The sequence below is a fragment of the Plectropomus leopardus genome, chromosome 3 (genome assembly GCF_008729295.1).
Source record: "Plectropomus leopardus isolate mb chromosome 3, YSFRI_Pleo_2.0, whole genome shotgun sequence".
NCBI lineage: Eukaryota > Metazoa > Chordata > Actinopteri > Perciformes > Serranidae > Plectropomus > Plectropomus leopardus.
Genome location: NC_056465.1, coordinates 33569737 through 33588831, shown reverse-complemented (window position 1 = coordinate 33588831; position 19095 = coordinate 33569737). Strand labels below are relative to the sequence as shown.

The 19095-nt window shown below is 37.9% G+C and overlaps 1 protein-coding gene across 2 annotated transcripts; it reads right to left on the bottom strand.

Moving 5' to 3' along the window:
- Positions 1-1774: 1774 nt before the first annotated feature.
- Positions 1775-18501, bottom strand: tbc1d23 (TBC1 domain family, member 23). Of its 2 annotated transcripts, XM_042483664.1 has the most exons (19): positions 18449-18501; positions 15398-15509; positions 13381-13486; positions 12608-12812; positions 12386-12509; positions 11483-11607; positions 10965-11011; positions 10777-10880; positions 10497-10619; positions 10320-10412; positions 10053-10223; positions 9446-9488; positions 8690-8796; positions 8416-8558; positions 7305-7349; positions 5586-5674; positions 5355-5490; positions 4275-4469; positions 1775-3644 (listed from the first exon to the last, which is right to left on the bottom strand). In XM_042483664.1, exons 1-19 carry the CDS (start codon positions 18484-18486, stop codon positions 3560-3562), a joined length of 2091 nt encoding a protein of 696 aa, XP_042339598.1. In that variant the 5' UTR covers positions 18487-18501; the 3' UTR covers positions 1775-3559. The 2 variants fall into 2 exon arrangements, with proteins under 2 accessions (XP_042339598.1, XP_042339600.1); XM_042483666.1 differs by lacking the exon at positions 7305-7349.
- Between the last annotated feature and the right edge of the window lie 594 nt (positions 18502-19095).

Below are 19095 nucleotides of genomic sequence, written 5' to 3'. Positions count from 1 at the left end.
TAAAAATACAAACAAAAACAGTTCAAGTCAACTCTTATCAGTAAATAAGTGACGAATATCTTATAACTAACATACTTAATTGATATAATTTGTGTTTTTATAATTTCCAGAACATAAAGCAATAATTACTCTGCAAAAAACAACTTTATCCAGATGTGCAAATGTGCCTGCTGTGTGAATCGTCTCTTTCGTATTGTAATATAATCAAACTAAATACAAAAACAGGGAAAAAAAATAAAGTAAAAAAAGAAATAAAAACAGGTAAAGAAAAATGAAGTCACCACCAAAAAATTTGTAAAAGTGAACTGAACAACTTACTAAGAATTTTTATTTTAAAAAAGGGGGGAAAAGGAAAAAGAAAAAAAAGAAGTGAAATAATGCATAAATGACTTGACTTCCACAGGTGCAGTCGAATAATCTCCATTTATTAAAAACAGAAACGCTTAGAAAATAATAGCAGTACAGTAAGGTGCAAATTACACTTGAGACATTTTGCATTTCGACTAGTGGTTGACATCCTCTGCCACCGATGTTACCGAGTAAAGACTCCCGATCGAGGAGTTTCCAGTCAATACTGAAAAATATCACAAAATTACAACACAATGCATGGATTACATGGGAATGCTGTGAAAGACTGGAGTGAAGAAAGACCAGATTTAAGAGTCTGTAATTCAAGTTTTCGTCACCCAAATGTGCCACGTTTTTACTCAGTTTGACCTCTCCCCTTGTTAAAGTTAAAGAGATGACGGGGATTAACCCTCTCTGGACAGAAGTTTCAACTGGAGCCGCATCACTTCAGACGCTTTGACACTTTGAACCTGCACGACTAGACTTCGGATGAATGAATAAGCAAGAACAAAGCGAGGAAAATGTCCCGAAACCGAGTTAAAGATTAGAGGAGAAGCAGCAATATTCTGTGATATGTTGCCACTGCTGGTGCCAATATCACACATCACAGGCATGAGGCCGAAGGCAACAGTGGCAAGCACACTAAAGCTGCTGAGATATAATACGATGAGACAAGACAGATCTGAAAACATAGATATATAATGACTTTTCTTTTTACAAATTATCTTTTCATTCCTTTCAAAGCTGTGAAAAACACAGTCCTCGTTACAGCGATCTCTTCTCTCTAAACTTCGGTTACAGTAACAGACGTCCAGCTGCTATAATAATTTATTTCACCCAGACATTTTCTAACAGGTTAACTGGTTATCTTTCACATACTGAATCAGAATGGGATGGAAAAAATACTGAGGTGCTCAAGCTCTTAACCCTTTGAGACAAATCGGCTTGATACAATTCAAAAACATGGAAAGAGAGCAATGAGCAGCGAAAGAAAAATGACCCAAAAATGAGCAAGAAATTCGTAAAAAGTGAACTGAAAAAAAAAACACCCCAAAAAGTTAAAAAAAAAAAAGAAAAAAAAAAGCTAAAAGTAAAAAAAAACAGCAAGAAAAAAGAAAAAGCAAGAAAAAAAAAAGAAATCTGGAAAAAAGTAATAAAAAAAATAGAAAGATATTAGTAAAAAGTTAAGTGAACAAAGTACCAATAAAATTACCAAAAAAGTATCGAAAAAAAAATTTAAAAAAGAGAAAAAAAAATACAAAAAAATGACCTGGAAGAAGTTCTTAATTATAATAATTTCGTAACAATTGAAAATATACAATTCTGATAATTCGAACATAGTTTTTCCCTAACCTTTTCTTTTTTCCCTTGCCTTTTCTAAATACATTTCAAAATCTACTGATTTCTAGCAATTTGTGTAATACTTCAAGTTGCTCATTGCTTTTTTTCCTGTTTTTTAAAAGTGAAATTTCACCAATTTGCTTTGGGTTCAAAGGTTTAACAACGACAGTCACTGACGCTCCTGTTATAATACTAATGTAGTCCAGAGGGGCAGCGAGCGGCGCTTTCTGAGAGCTACATCAGACTGCTGTGAGACAAAGTTAAAGCTACAGTAGGTCATTTTTTAGCAAAAACAACAAAAAGTTAGTTTTCTTTAACCATCACAAGATCTTGACAGTCGTACATGAGACAGATAATCTGTGAAAAAATCATGCTCCTCTGTCTCCTCAGAGTGCTCCTGATGGCGTCTGTAAGAACCTTAAAACAACCAATCAGAGCAAAGGAGTCTCTGACACACAGCTGTCAATCATGTCGATCGCTGCTTGCAAACTGGGGTCAAACCAGGACCCCCAAAAGTGCACCACGTTTTAAAGCCAAGTGTCATGTTGACCAAAATGAGAAAAAAAGCCTAAAATAGTTTTTTCATAAGCAGCATTTACACAGCTTGCTCAAGGCAGGAATATCACGCCGTTGTGCCGCCTCGCCGTCCTGCATACAACAGGAGCAGCTGCTGCAGAGGCGAGTCAAAGCTAAATTTCAGACCCAGCGCTGCACAGACTGCACATTCTCCAACAGAAAGGAAATGGTTTTATCTAAAGTAGTCTGTAAAAACGATGAATAGCACTGAGATGTGAGCTGTCGCTTTAACTAAATGAACTAAGTGTCAAAATCAGTTTAAATCACAGTTCGAGATCAGTGATTGACATGACTGACAGCTGTTCTCTCTGAAAATGGCCAAAATTTGCATCACAGGCTGTATATTCTGAAGCCAGAAAATGAAGCCAAGCAGACGTCAAGTGTTCTCACAGACCACTTGAATAAATGTGCTCATTGGTACTTTTGCCCAATGTCGTCAAAATTAAAGAGCCTAACATAACTTTTATTCATATTTATATGTAAAAACAAAGAATAAATCAACTCCAGAAAACCGTAAAAGGCGAACTTCTCACTCTAGAAAGAAGGGGAGCTTCAGCTGGTTTAGAAGCCAGTTTAAGTTTCACTGCAGTTTTAACTATCAGGATATGCTTTTAAAACGACATTGCAAAGTTCTGTGTATTTATAAACGTCCTCAAATAATTTCTCTTTAAGGCGGCCTGCTGGGAAATCAAAGTTATCAAAAACAGTTGTAGGAAACCCGACTCATGTGCCAGCAATGCTTCGTTTTTTTGAAAATGTGCGTGTTGATGTTGTTAAAGTAGTCCGACCAGAACAACGATCGTTAAATCTGCTCTCAGAGCATCCGAGAGCTAAACTAAGAGACACGACTGAGCAGCAATACTGTTCACTGCAAAAAGCAAAACAAACGGGTCAGAATCGAGAAGTCAAAGGTCAGTCATGTAGTGATCGAGCAGGTCGGTCAGTCCGCTACGTTAAGGCCAGAGGGACGTCGCCAAAAGTAGAATTGCACTGATGAGATCCCATGTTTGAACAATGAAGAAGAACATACAGCATAACTAATATTTCTTAACTTAGTTTAAGAAGATGACTGCGGAGCACCTAAGTATTTCAACACACACAGCGTGTCCCACAGGCCCGCAGCCAGCAGTGTGCACACCCAGGTCCCAAACACTGACACACAGGGCCTCACGGTCAACGCTGCACCGGGTCTGTCCAGGAGGGAGAGCGGGAGGAGAAGGTGTCACTCTCGGCAGACAGAGACTCTTCTTACAGTTCGTGTCACGGCTGGCCGTCACGACCCCGTCGTCTCGCTTTACGAGCTCTCCAGAGCGTCGAGGACCTTCATGATCTGCTGCTTGATGACCTTGGTGGCATCGCCTGCGTTGGGTATCAAATATCTGAGAGGAGGGAGGAGAAAACGTGAGCACACAGGAGACAAGACTGACAGTAACAAATAAATTCTGCAGCTGTACACGTGTTTTTATTGCATTTAATTTTATGCATTTTTTGGGGCGCACGGTGGCTCAGCTGATAGAGCAGGCGCCCCGTGTACAGCGGCTGTGTCCTCGCAGCAGCCGCAGGTTCGAGTCTGGCCTCGGCCCTTTGCTGCATGTCATCCCCTTTCTCTCTCCCCCTTTCACACTATGGCTGTCCTATCAAATAAAGGCAATAAAAGCCCTAAAAAAATCATTTTTGAAAAAAAAAAATGCATTTTATATACTCTATTTTTATGCTGGGTTTTATTTCATTTTCCTTCTTATGTTGTGCATTCTGTGCATTCAATTTTTATCCTTATTTTATCTTACTGGGTTTTTTTCAATTTGAAGATACATACTATGTTTTCTATTCTAATCTGATTTTATTTTTAAATGCAGGTTTTATTATTATGTCTTTTTGTCTTCTGTGTGTTTTGATGTGAAGAACTTGGTGCACGCTGGGCTGCATCTCCATCCTAAAATTACACCCATTTAGGGCTTTTTCTGATCATTAGGATATTAAATTTGAACTCTGCTTCTGTAGAAAAGCACCTCTCGACTGCTGATATCTCCACTCCAGCTGAGTTGTTGGTGCCGAACTTGAACGTGATCAGTTCTGGGTGCTTCTTTTTGGATGTGATCTTCACCACGGAGTTCAGTGCTTGTCTGGATTGGATGTAGGCGAAACCTTTCCTCGAGGCGATCTCGCGCAGGCAGTACATGTGAGTGGCTGTGATCAACAAGTGGCTGGAAGAACGACAGGAGAACAGAGTCAGAGCCGTGATTCACGGATTCCTGAATCACCGTTCACTCATGTTTAAGGCAGTGACGATTAGTCACCTTTAAATGCAACTTCCTCCCCTAATTACCCAATTCAACCTGAAACACCCACGACAGCTCGAGGCTATGAGAGTCAGGGATTCATGTGAGGAATTTAATGTGTGTATTTCTGCACACATTAAAGTTGAAATACTTACATTTATTGTTAGAAAGTAAATGTTGATTGCACAATGTGATGGCTATAGAATAATGGCATCAGCTGCATTTGGATTTGTTCCCTATTAGCCTCGTTTTCACTTTTCAATTCTGCGTTTGACTTGGTAAAATTCCCCTACGAGGAAAATGGCTTGATTTACGTCACAAAAAAGGTACATCAACTATTTCACATTTATTTCAAGTAACAGTGTATTTATAATATTACCGTATATTTGACTCTGTCTTAATTACAGTGAGATCAGGACTCCGGTTCAAATCCATGTTGCTTACGTAAATTAACACTAGCAGCCAGAAAACGAACCAGGAGTGACAAGAAAGCACGATATCTGATATCTCCACGTAAGTGTTGTCCTTGGATCAATGACTAACTCTGTCCAGGATTCACAACAAACCAATCAGCAGCACTCCTTGATTGTGATGTCATTCACAGTGCGCCATGAAGCTAATTTCAAAGCCATTTAAGCAGCTAAAACACAGGGATTTGCTTGGATTTTAAGCACATTTTTGAGGTGTGGAAATTACTAAATATATATTTAAAGGCATATATATAAAGGCAACAAGAAAAACACCACTTGGAAATGTTGTAGAGGAAAAGTTTTCAGTTTTCATTTTAACCAAATCAGTTCAGGAGCTCACCTGGGGAACATGTGACCTGTTTCTTTCACCTCATTACATGGAATGTGATGTTTTACGTCTGGTTTGTTTATCCAGGTCTGAATGTTGACGATCTCCTTCCTGTCATCGTCTGACATGGATGAGCTGTCGATCTCATCTGTGGAGAACAGCAGATGAGATAAACGTCAGATTATTCAAACATTTTTAATCTTGAAAACTCTTTAAATTTCCACGGGCTCAGTGTGGGTTTACCTGTATCGTACTCCTCCTCGTCACCAATACTGAACACGGGCTTCACCCCCCGGTAAGGTTTGCCGACGCGGTCGCTGCTGCTCACATGCCTGAGACGGAAAACAAAACAAGACTTAGAGCGTCACATCTGCACTGAGCGAAGGACGCGAGGCACGTAAATGCCTCTGATGAAAACAAAAACACCCCAGCAAGGTTGCACACAAATAGCCATGTCATGTCCTGCCGAGTTATGCTGTTTATCACAAAGAAAGAGGTTAAATGAGACATTTATACTCCAGAAGAGCTAGATTAGTCAGTGCATGATATTCAGGGCTATCAGCAGTGTAGATTTATTTTTTTTAGAGTGGATTAAAAGTGCTGCATAGCCCTGACTATCATCTACAATGAAATGGACAGACAGACTGTTAAGAGCATCTCAAAGCAAACAGCAGAGAAGCTAAAGTTTTGATCTTAAACACCTCATGTTACTCAGACGACAGCCTCAGTGAGTTGTGGATGTAAAGATGGCTCGATGCTCCCTGAGAGGCCACAGCAGCTTCAGTGGTGCCACTAAACAGCAGTGCTGAATGTTGTTAGTGAAAGCATGACGACAGATTAAAGGGATAGTTTGGATTTTTGGAAGTGCGGTTGTATGAGGTACTTTTCTGCAGTCAGTGTGTGACAGACTGCACTTCGTTTCAAGTTTAGAGACGCAATCAAGAATACCGACACTGACGTTATGTAATGTGCTGCTGCGGACGGAGAGAGCAGTTCAAGGGTACGCTTTATTGAGAATATTTTTTCTCTCTTTCCAACAAGAACTGAAGCAGTTATCTCTGCTCTCTGAAGCCACCAGACTTCACTGAGAAAACAGAAAACAGCCACTTTACTTCGCACAACATGGGATTTGCTGGTCTATCGCTGCCTCGATGAGTTCGCTTGTTATTGTGTGACTTTGATAGATTCAAATTAACACTTAAGTTACACAGTTACTAGGGTTGGGTATTGTTTGGGTTTTTTACCCCGATACTGGTTCCAAACAATATTTTTAAAACTGTACTGTTACCTAAATGCTGCCTGGATTGATTCTTTTTTCAAAATTAAGCAGAAAACGACAGTCAACGACAGGAAAGAATTGCATTTTTGTTACTGCAAATGCAAATTTGAGCTTGCAATATAACATTTTACCGCTCAATAGGTCCAAGTGCACATACTCGCACTGGGTTTTCGGTACCCAACCCTAACAATAACAAACAAACTAACTCCTGTGAGCAACATCTGCTGTGTCCTGTGAGGTAAAATCACAGTTTTTGTCAAAGCAGTCTGTTGGCTTTAGAGAGAGCATAGATTACAGCTTTAGCTCCCTGTAAGAAAGGGCTGTCTGACCACATGGTAAAGCAGTGAAAATATCCTAAATATAGCGTACATTTAAACTGATGTTTTTTAGGGGGCAAAAGTACATAATATTACATTGCTTAGCCTCTGTGGTGGTGCTCCTGCAGCTTCTCTTAACTGGGGCATGCTGATGGATAAGTGCCTCATATAACCGCTCTTCAAAAAATCCAAACTGTCCCTTTAAACTTCTTGAACGTGTAGGGCTGTTACATGAGTGAGATGCTGATTTACTAAGCATGCGTTAATGTGAGACAGGCTAACGCGCCTACGATCCCGCCGACCGGTGCGGGTCTACAGCCAGTGGGCATGCTGGTGACGAACAGCTCGATGTCAGGGAGCTCTTACCGATCTGGAATCACCTTCTCTGGCCACGGCAGATTGAAAGATATTCTAGCATGGAATAAGGCACAAGGTATGGTACACTTAAATTAAAAAATCCAAAAAACTGTGAGACTAAATGTAACTTTACAGTCATCAAATGACTTAATTTCTCAGATTTTATAGTCAAGTCCATGTTTATATCAGACCAGTGGGACATTAAATGTGTGAGAAGAAAAGCCTTTCAACATTTTTACAGGCCACAGAGTTCACACCCGACAATGTGTTCAGTCAGATGCAAAGAGGACAAAAACACATTTAAGTATTTACTATTATGGAAGCCCATTTCTACTAGTGTGATGAAAACAAAAGATCCTGCTGAGTCATATAAAGAGACATTTTCCCAAAATAATGAAAATATAACTCATTATTTCATCTCATTTTAAGATACTACATCATAAATTTGAGATACTAAGTTATTATTTTATTATTATTCTATTTTCAATAAACTATTAAACACATTTATTTACTGCGAATTGTGAAAAGAAATGTCACATTTGTTTACCAGATAAAGTGATTTCATTGTTTTTTGTTCTATTTTTAGTATTATATATTTTTAGAAGAATTATACCTTTAAAATCTTGAATTCATATATAATTGAAGCCTTACAAACCAAATGTAGCAAAACTTTAATCCCCTAAAAATGACAAGGTAAAGGATAAAAATGTATTTTGTTGTCACAAAACTGGAATTTCTTACTTTAATTCAATTCCTTTACTTATATTGTGAGTCAATACCCCTGTAAAAAAATGACTGAAGTCACAGAATTAAAATCTGAACTTAATTTCATTAAAAGAAAAATACAACAATGCTACAACATGACAACAACTTGTTTTTTTTGCTTGATTAGTAGCAGAGAACAGCTGAATGAAAGTATTAAACATTAAGAATAAGTTGGCGTGAGAGAGCGCAGCTGGTGCCAGTGTATTGATAAAGTGGAAAATAAGTATTAAAACCGTTTCAAATATTCAGAATCAATGTGTTAAAAACTGATAAATTGGTAATTGTGACGACAGCAGATGTAGTGTGTGATTCGGGAGTGCAGGTTTGGGCTTCAGAGGAAGAACTCGGGTCTCACCTGTCTACAGGAGTGGAGGTATTCTCGATGAAGCTGATCATCTTCTCCTTCACGTTCACTGATTTGGACTTTAGAGCAAACGTCATTTTGTTGACCAAAGACTTGACGCCTTTGCCGTCTCCAGGGCTACTTAGTGACTCTCCCTGTAACAGGATAAAAAGAAGTAAAAATGTAATCAGAACATGTCAAATATAGCAGCGCTCAGCCGATAAAAACATAATATCTCATTGATTTAAAGTCAAACTACTGAGCAAAAATGTTTCTGTCCACTTACATCAGCCGAGCTGAGGCTGCTGTGAGATCCTGACGTGCTGACGATCCAGTGGAGGTATGAAGAGTCCAAACCCTCAATATTCATGTCCACCAGATGCTTTTGGAGAGCTGAAATCACACAAAGTCCACTGAGTTTTTGCTTCACACAAATATCCAAAATGGGCAAAAAATATTAACAATGTGTTCTTATTAAAAACATGCACACACAGTTTTCCAGAGGTGATTATTTTGTTCATTACAGAAGACTGTGTGGTCAGAAAGTGTGCTTCTAATACCTCCTTCAGACCATACGTAAATGTTTTCTTGAGATATAAGGTGGAGATGAGACACATGGTGAGTCACATAATCTAATAATAAAACCTTGTTTAGGCTGCCAAATTCAGATTTTGTTTTTTTTGTCTTCAGTTTATATGTCAGTACGATCTTTAATTACTAGTGTGGTCTTTTATTGTTTTTTTTTCACATCATATATTGATTTTTTCATTTACCATTTAATATGAAGCATTTTATCAAGTCTGCTTTGATACAAGTTAAATGAATGAAATCACTGAAAATGACAGCTGCTCTGTGGAAATGAAGCTCGTACTCCCAGTTTCACACTAATAGAAATTCATAAACAGAACCAGGCGTATGCACGGCTTTATAATGTGTGTGGATATTTCTGTCTTTGTGTGCAGAGTTTTAGTGATAAATCTACACAGAATTTAATGCAGAATTTAGCTCCAGTGTGTCAGTATTCTTATATTCACCTACTTACCCATGAAACCTCCTTTAGCAATGCTGACGTATTCTTTGTTTTTCTGTAACAGAAAACCTTAAATTAGCAAAGATGTTAGCAAAAACAAAAACTGGTAACTACAGATCATGTTACAATTTCAGTTACACAAAAAAGGGAAGCAAATGGCACTAGAACAGTGTTACTCAGCTTAAGGCATGTGAGCCAAATCTGAACCATGGGGTGATGTGTGGCCCGCCCACTATTTTCTAATGCAACATTAAAATAAAGTTATTCAGGCTGGGATTTTTCTGGAACATAAAAACAAAAAAAGCCCCCGACCACCAACAGAGGTCCAGCTAAGCTCCAAATGTCCTAAAATCCTAAAAAAGCCTCTGTGTACAGCTGACCCGCTGCAACTGGATTTTGACAAATATGAGTGAGGACAACAAAAAATAAAAGATTGAAAAGAAGCATACATTTATTTAATATATACAGATAATTATAGATTATTAATAATTAATTATTGTTTTTTAAAAGGCCCCCGGCTTCCTCTCTTTTTGCAAAAATTGCCCCCAAAAAGCAAGTTGAGTATCGCTGATCTAGAGCTATTTTTTTTCCGACTATCGTCTCTGGTGATATCTCTCACCTGTAGAAAGTGGGCCAACACCATGTTCATGTACATGTCCTCCTCCTCCCTGCCGCTGCCCATGAAGCACAGGTGCTCTCCGCTGGCAATGGAGCCGGACTCCAAAGACTGTTTCTGAGCCTCCAAGAGGGACTTCACAGAGAGGGCGAACTCAGAGGGGTTCTGGAGCATCTGTGAGAGAAAAAGAAAACACATTTCTTACTCTGAAAACATTCATATACTGCATTCATTTGACCACAGAATCAACATTCTGCATTATACTCTCACCAGGTCAGAGTCCAGGTGGAAGGCCGTGGACAGGTGTCCAGCATTGTACTGCTCTGCAGGCCGACAATCCACCACAAAGAAACGCACCCCGTCCTGGAAGTCAAATCCATTATCATCACATTATATCTCTCTCTGTCTTATCTCATAGCTGACTTCAGGGAGCTGAGTGTTACTGACCTGCTGCAGCTGGTTGGCCTGCAGGATCTCAGGGACAGACACCGGGAGACACAGCGCCTGACTCAGGTCCGTGTCCTCTTCTTTCAGAGCCACCAGGCTGCTCCCAAACAGATTCTGGTTCATCTGTCAGGGCGGGAAAAGCAAAACAAACAATGACGGCTTTGAAACAACGAGGTCTCTTGTGCAGCTGCCTTTCTCTCTTTGTCAGCATCCTCGTCACCGTCTTTGTTCTGCTCAGCACTTCTCCAAACACAAACACGGACTGCACGCAGAGACTCACCTTTCTGAGGGACAGAGGGGTCTTACTCTGGTAATACTGAGCCAGAGAAAACAAATCTTCAATGTCTTCGGCTTCCAGGTGAGATGGGGACGATTCCAGCATTTCTGTGACGGAGAAAGCCTCGTTTAACTCCAACGTTCAACGTGAGTTTAAACACAAAAACCACAAATCAAACGGCAGCGACTTACTGATGATGTCCTCTTTGCTTTGTCCTTCTTGTGAAAGGATGGACTCTCTGAGGGTGAATCAAACAAACACAAATCACATTTCACATTTAACCCTTTAAGCCTGGATCAACATCACATTTCTTGTATTGTGTTTGAAGTATTTTAACTTTAGTAACCAGAGCTGATTGTTTTGATTTCTTCTTCAGAAACATGCGAAAAAAAGGCAATGAACAACATAGCAGCAAATGTCCTGCAAATTGCAAGATTTTTGAAAAATGTCCAAAAATGTTGTATTGAATTGTAATTGGAATTGAAATGTAATTTGCTTGTTTTTGAAGTTTATTTTTCTTTCTTTTTTGCCAATTTTGAGGGAATTTTGTACTAACGTTTTCACAAATTTCTTGCAGTTTTTTGGTGTCTGAAATTGCTCATTGCCTTTTTCCCTTGTTTTCTAAAAAAATGAAGCCTATCTGCTCAGGTTTCAAAGGGCTCTTTAATATGATCATGTTTGTGTGGCGCTTTCACGAGCGGCTGCCTACTTGGCATTGACGAGGATGATGAGCATGAGGAAGAAGATGAGGAAGGGGTCGGCCTGCTGGAAGTAGCAGTCCCACAAGGCCTGGGTGACGTCGGGAAGGCAGTGGCTGGAAAACAGACTGCCCATCTGTGGAGGAAACGAAAACACAGGAGTTCACACTGGTGTTATTTTTTAAGTTTAGTCTTCGTCCTGTTTCAAATGTCCTCGTTAATTTTATCAGATTTTGTCAACCACATCCTGTTTTCTTTTTTAGTCAAGTTTTAGTTGACTAAAAATCTGAGCATTTCACTTTTAAAGCTAGAGTGATGATTAGCAGCCATGTTAACAAGTAAGAGCCGCCACACTGCCTGTGTGAGCAGCCGCAGCACGTCAAGAGAAAGAGTGGTTCGCCTTTTTTTTCCGCACGTAATGCACGGTTGTCAGCAGAAACAGACAGTGAAAATCGTGTTTTGATAATTAAATTGATTCCATACAGCCTTTTATTACAGTTTCATCGTCTTTATCTGTGACAGAGAAATACAAAAATATCTGTTTAAATCAAACTTTCCTGCTTCTGTTTTAAAATAAAAGTCATCTGACAACGTCTCTGTCGACAGAATCCCGTCTGTTGTCGACACAATGCATTTTATTGTGAAATATTTGCAGGACCGTGTTGCTGACAATGCAGGAGCTTTCACGACTTAATGTTTGAGCGAGATATGTGGTCCTAAATGTGGAAAATCGTGCACCATGCACTGCTCACACATGCGGTGTGCTCCAGGTATTTATGATGCAAGTGCCGTCTTGGCATCGTTTTGACTTAGTCATGGGAAAAAAACACTGTCAACGAAAATATTTTGTCATAGTTTTTGCAAAAACATGTCAGAATGACTCAGAGAAGCTGTGACTGTGAAGACATGCGTACCCAGTTGATGGCGTAGGAGTCAGGTGTGATCTTTTTGGTGTCCAGGAAGGAGCAGAGCTCTGGCTCATGGTACTGCAGCAGTAGTCTGTACAGGTGGAAGGGTCGGCCGTTTGGCACGCAGTCCCTGAAACAGACAGATTTAAGACGCTTTAAAATTATAAAGTATCCTTTTCCTAACCTCTTACTGAGTGGTATGTGAAGCAGTGAAAACACACGGCTCACCTGGGGATGTATTTGTTCATGACGGCGTAGAAGCAGTTGTAGAGATCGCTGCGGGGAAGCTGAAGTCCCAGCAGAGGTTTGAGCAGGTGCGGCCAGCTCAGCTCCGGGGTGAAGGAGATGTTACGGGACTTGCAGTAGAACGTGATGACCGACTCAACGTCAGACACCATGTCACTCCTCTCCTCCTCGGATGCTTCCAGCTGATCTAAACACGGGAACCAACACAGACTGTGTGTCAGAAGCTTTTTCAATAGAAACATCACAAACAAAAGTGACCACATTCAAAAAGCGAGAAGCTGAGCAGTGAAGACAAAGACAGCTGATCACAGGTTTAGCACAGCTATTAAATAATACATGAAAAGAGCATTTTTTCTGTGTGCATACTTTTTCTAGGCTCCACTCTCAAAAGTGGCTTTCTATTTTGAGCTCCAGCACATCCTGTTGTCAACATGTCACAAGCTCAGACTATTTAAAGTAATTTGTTTCTCTGAAACCATGTTCTTCAGCTACTAGAAGACTGCAAATAAGAAAATAAACACAAATCTCTAGTTTTACTTTTTGCTGCTATTACCATTTTGTACGTGGACTTTATTATATCATATAAGTTGTTTAAATCATGTCTGGGACTTTTCATTTGGAGGGGGATTCACATGTCGGCCCTGCACAAACAGCTCCTTCTGTTCATTGTTTTGCTGCTGACTACATACTTTTATTGCAGCGATTCCAAAATCCGGGATTGCATCAAGGAATTAGGGGCACATTCATTTACTCACCAATCAGCTGTTGACTGCGGTTGTGAATGAGAGTCTGTTCTGGTAAATCGAGCACGCCGTCCCAGGGAGACAGGCTGTCTCCTTTTCCAGAGACATTCAGAGCGATCTGCCAACATAAAACAAAGAATCGATGATAAACATGCAGCTACAGAGCGATTAAAGGACAATTAATAAAACACATGACTGAGACTAATCTGCAATCAGTAACTCAACTGCTGCTCCACCAACGAACATCTTCTCCCTACAGATGTAGCCGCATGATTTGATATATTAACGTTTGATATTAGGAGACAAAAACAGGAATTTTTGCAGTCCCAGTTATGTGTTTGCAACAAAATAAACTAGCTTAAGTTATTTACACCATTTAAGAATTTGTTAGGTGCAAAGCTTTACATGTTGATATAAACAGACATAATTACAACCAATTAACGAATCAGAAATGACAGATGGTGCTCTTGGCAAAATGTACTGTCTGTCCCGACTGTATCAATTCATTTCAAACAATTAAATAACCACTAAACCAAGAAAGGAGGCTTTATAAATGCTATACTGCATGGTCTGAACTGGTTAAGCTTATCTACAGCAACAGTTAAACATGCTTTTGTGACAATATATTTATTATTTTTCACTTTTACATCAAGTACAAGATGGATACATTAGAGCTGCGATGATTAGTCGATTAACCGGTTAGTCGAAAGACAATCAATTTCCAATTATTTTGATAACTGATTAATCATTTGAGTTACTTTTAAAGCAAAATGTTTAGGTTTTGGACTGTTGGTTGTAAGACGTCACTTTGGGCTCTGGGATGTTATGAATAGCAATTTCAACATTTTCTTTCACATTTTACAGACTTCATGATTTATCAATTCATCTTTAAAATGAAATTATTTGATAATAAAAACAACATTTAGTTGGATACTTTATGAAATCCACAGAAGAGGAAAAAGTACAACAGAAACAAAACACAAAACGCAGAACAACACCTCAGATTTATACATGCAACACCAGAGGTTACAATGATAATGTAAAATAAGAACAATTATGAAAATTCCTGCAGCATGATGGGAAAATCACCAGGCTGTGTGTCGTTCAGGCAGGGTTCCCAGATTTCATAAAACTGGCCTGTTTTTGGATGTAATATGCTTGAACCTTATGTACTCAAATAGCACTAAAACTAAAAGGCACTCTCTGCCTTACTAATACTTTTAGTTAATCTAGGGCTACAAAATGTTCCTCACAGCACAGGTAAGACAACAGTACAATCTCCTTTTGTTTTAGGATGTTACACATCTGCTTCGGTAGCCCAGGATCAGGGACGCTGGGTGTCAAACACCCTGCTGATGGATGTTATACAAACACCTTTTTCAAAAGCAGCTTAACAAAAAGGTGGAGTAGACAATATATCTTTTCACAGAGTGGCATTTTGCAAGCACAGCCAACAACAACGTGAAATCTATAAACCCAAAAAGGAGAGCTTTTCTTCTTCTCCTGGTGGCACTTTTTAGAGTTAAAGTACAAACAAGCAGGAATGTGCCATGGTTGGAAATTAACTTTTTGGTATTACAAAATCTTTCAGCCGGTCAATTAATTACATTTGTTTGTTTTTTTTTGGTTGGTGAGTGAAGAAAATCAAGCAGCCACTTGCATATTTTAGCAGGCTGGTGGCTGGTGTTTACTGAAATGTTTGGGTGTTGAGTAACTGTACAAACAAAAACCGTTCATCTTTTGTTCACATATGTAAAAACATGCTGCAGGTATGTGTTTTCAAACAGCTGACGCCTCAGATGAGGGTGTGTGACAGTGACAGCCTTTACGTTATGTGAACCTGAGATGCTGGTCTTTCCAGTCCGCTGACTTGTGTCTGACGAGAGTAATTCGTTATAACATGTGGACTCTAATAACAGAAGCACTGCTGATTCATACATCTACATAATATCTTGCTGATTACATGTTTTATATTTTGCTGAGTACATTGTCACTTTCAGTGTGTGTGGACTCCATCACGCCCTCTCACCTTCCACATCTTGGCCCGGTGTTGAGCTGAATGCTCCTGGACCTGGATGATGCTCCGCTCCATCTCCATGTCAGAGCCGCCCGAGTCCAGAGCCTCAGCTAGATCCTGGTCCCTGAAGAGGACAGAACAGCACAGAGTTACAAAAGTTAACAGATCAAGCCAAGTATAAATGTTCATAAAAACAAAGATAAGATTTTTTTATGTGTAACATTCATCAGTCATTGCCACAATGTTGTAAATTCATCACAGAAAATCATTAATAATTTATTTGTAGTTGTCTTTTGGATATCGTGAAAGCCGCTGTATAAATATTATTATTATTATTATTATTCGTGTCCTTTTATACTGTGAGTATACTCATAATACTATAACGAGTAATTAAACAACAATAACGCAACAAAGATTATTTTTTGAAAACCCATTAATCATTGGATTTAAGTCACTTCTCAAGTGAAATTACCAAACACTAAATAATGACAATTACGGATGATAACAATTTTTTAATGACTGATTAATCGGTCGTTAAGAATTTGATCGAACAGGTGAAATTTAATCGATAAATCCATTAACTGTTATTTGAGAAAAAAAATAAAAAACATAATAAACTTTTCTTATTTCAATGCTGTCAAAACAGGATTAAACAGGATTTTAAGCCATAACTCTGCTCTCCAGAAACTTGTAATGAACACTTGTGATTATGTTTGACATTTTTTAAACAATTTGTAAAAATAAGACAACGTGCACACTAGCGATTAAACTTGTGTATATCAGTGCAGTAAAGATCAGGACAACAATCAAATTCTAACTATTTTATTGCCACACCGACATTTTTGCCCAGACACCTTTCTTCAGCGTGTAGATTTGGCAATATTATAAAGGAGCTTCCTTTGATTCATTTACTACAGCCCAAAAATTGTTGTGCAACAAATTATCACTGCAAAACAAATGACTTGTGCTCAACCAGATAACAGGTGATTTTCCATTCCAGGCAGATATCATCATGACGCACACAGATATGGAAATCTGTTTATGATATTTATCTCCACACGCCCAGCTCTTACAGTCACAATAAGTCCAAAAATTCACGATTACCTTAATCAGATATCACTAAACTCATGTTGAGTATAAGACATGAAAGGAACAAACTGGAGTAAGGGTCAGGGCTATAGCAGGATTTAAAAGGAAGCAGAACTCACGTCAGACTGACTGACCGGAAACTGAGCAAAATGAAATAAAATATTCTCCAGTAATGGATCCTCACTGCACAACAGAACCAGCGTCTTTGTTCAGTACTTTCTGTTCATGCCCTAGACTACGTCAGTTTTAGGTGAAAATCTTTGAATATTTTTCCATGTATTATTATCACTGATTTAGACATTTTGACAGCTCTATTTGGCATTCTTCCTGAAAAACTTAAACTGGCAGCTAAACAGACTGATTCAAACTCTTTTAGCCCAACAACTCATTTTCTTGAATTGGAAGATTGCCTAACTGTCATTTTAATGTCAATAGGTGTGGGATGCTTTATATGAGCTTAAAGTAGAGAAAATAATAAATTTACCTCAAGATAAAAAGCTGTGCTTATCAATAAAGCTTTAAGTTCTTCTTAAGAAAACTTTCAGGGGACAAATATTCAATAACTACTTTGCATTTTGGGGTCGGGGAAAAATTTTAATTTTTTTGTGGTTAAGTTGGATCGGTACAGGGATGGCAAGCACTGATTTACTAATTTCTTATCATAGATATTATTAATATTGTAAATATTAATTATACTTTTGATAGCCTACTAGAATAATAAAATCAGTTCATTTTTTAGTCTACTAGATACATATTTTCCACAATTAAAAAACAACAGCTTCTGAAACAGCTGTTTTGTACATTCTTGTCATGTTATATACCCTTAAAAAGTATCTCTACCACGTTTTTAATGTACATTTTTATATTCATAATACTTTCATTCCTCTTAATATGTTTATTGTATGTTTAATGTTTGCACCAAAAATTGTTTGAAAGTGGCATTTTTCTGATTCTGAACACTTTATCTTAATGGAAAAAATAACTTTGAAGTTGTCCTCTGGTGGCATTATTTACAGCTGAAAAAAGGTAATAGTTTGCTATATATCGCAATAAATATTATAGCAACATTTAAAATAACAATAATATTATACTGTGACTTAAGGATCATGAGGAGGGGATTCCCACCTTTACTGCTGTATATATCAACATCTTTTTCCATTACCTTTTCCTCATCTTCTCTTTACATTTACTATAATAGTAATGTCAACCAAATAAATTAGTATTTTTTCCTCCTTAATTTAAAGATTTTAAACGTGCAACCTTTTTAATGTTTAAGCTCACTGGATTTTGGATGTTGCACTCCACTGATTAACCCATGGTTAAAGCGCGACCTTTTTTACCAAAAAAGGTAAAAGGTGATTAACTATTTAATGTTTACAGATTATAACTTTATCTTAACAATGTTTTTAATTTGCTCAATCTAAAATCTCTGCTCCTCTTTCGTGTCACGCTTTATATGTACGTCACAATCTTGTATGTGCTCACATTATGTAGACCTCATTCTGATTCAAAATCTGATTGAAAATCAATAAACAAATGTATTTATCTATGATCTAAAAAAAAGGGAAGCAGAACTCGTCAAACACCGGCTATCTAGCTAGTTATTGTTAGCTTGCTGGCTAACAGGCTTTTCCTATAAACTCATCTGTGCTCGAAAGAAAGTGATGAAAAAAAAAGATAACTTAACGGAACTTTCTCAAAAACTCTTTAGTTATTTGTGTCTTTTTTTAACGACTGATGTGCCAATTTATCAGAAACAACTTGGCTAATTTACGTTAGCTGGCTAGCTGCCGAGCAGTAACGGTACAGACTGGCTTCAGGTTAGCTGTTAGCGTCTGTCAGCGGAGCACATCAACGACTCAAACTTAAATTCAGTTATTTTATATCAAATACTGTCAGATAAAACCGACGCAGTTGTTTGACATCGAAAGAAGACGCCTCTCGTGATGTTAGTCCGATAAGAAATCGTCTCACCAGCTGCCCTGAAGAGCTTCCTCCGCGGCGTCCGCCATTGTTGTGTTGACGGAGACACGTCAGGTGCCGTCAACTCGGCCGAGCTGTCGCGAGACGCTGTCACTGCTCGATGAGGGATTGTCTCGTGACCGAAACTAATCATTCTTATGTAATTGATCAAATACCTGAACATACTGTTTTCTTGTTATATATTATACCATAAATTTTAAAATACTTTATTATATATATGTATTATATAATAATATATTATATATATTATATTTTATGATTTAACATTTTTAGGTTTTATTATTTTAAGATTTATGCTTTTTCTGTTATTGAGCTATGATGCATTTATTTATTTATTTATTTATTTTAAATTTTTTAGACTGATCTTGTGTGTCCACCTTTTCAACCTATTTTATTGTTTTTATTTTTTATTTTTTTTGTTTAATTGTATTCTTTTTTTTACACTTTTGCTGCATTTTTTGTATAAAAAGGTGCTATATAAAAGTTTATAATAATAATAATAATAATAGTAACAATAATAACTATTATTAAAAATAGGAAAAAAGTTTAAGAAAACTACACTAAGATGAGCAAAAAGTTAAAAAAAAAGAATACAATTAAACAAAAAAATTAAAAAATAAAAACAATAAAATTAGTTG

Bases quoted from the DNA above. Each gene is read 5' to 3' on its own strand.
- tbc1d23 (XM_042483664.1), bottom strand. From the start codon at position 18,486: ATGGCGGACGCCGCGGAGGAAGCTCTTCAGGGCAGCTG. The intron at 9,489-10,052 runs GTGAGAGATATC...TTTCTGTTACAG, and splicing joins TGTTGGCCCACTTTCTACAG to AAAAACAAAGAATACGTCAG. The intron at 3,645-4,274 runs GTGCTTTTCTAC...CCCTCCTCTCAG, and splicing joins GAGATATCAGCAGTCGAGAG to ATATTTGATACCCAACGCAG.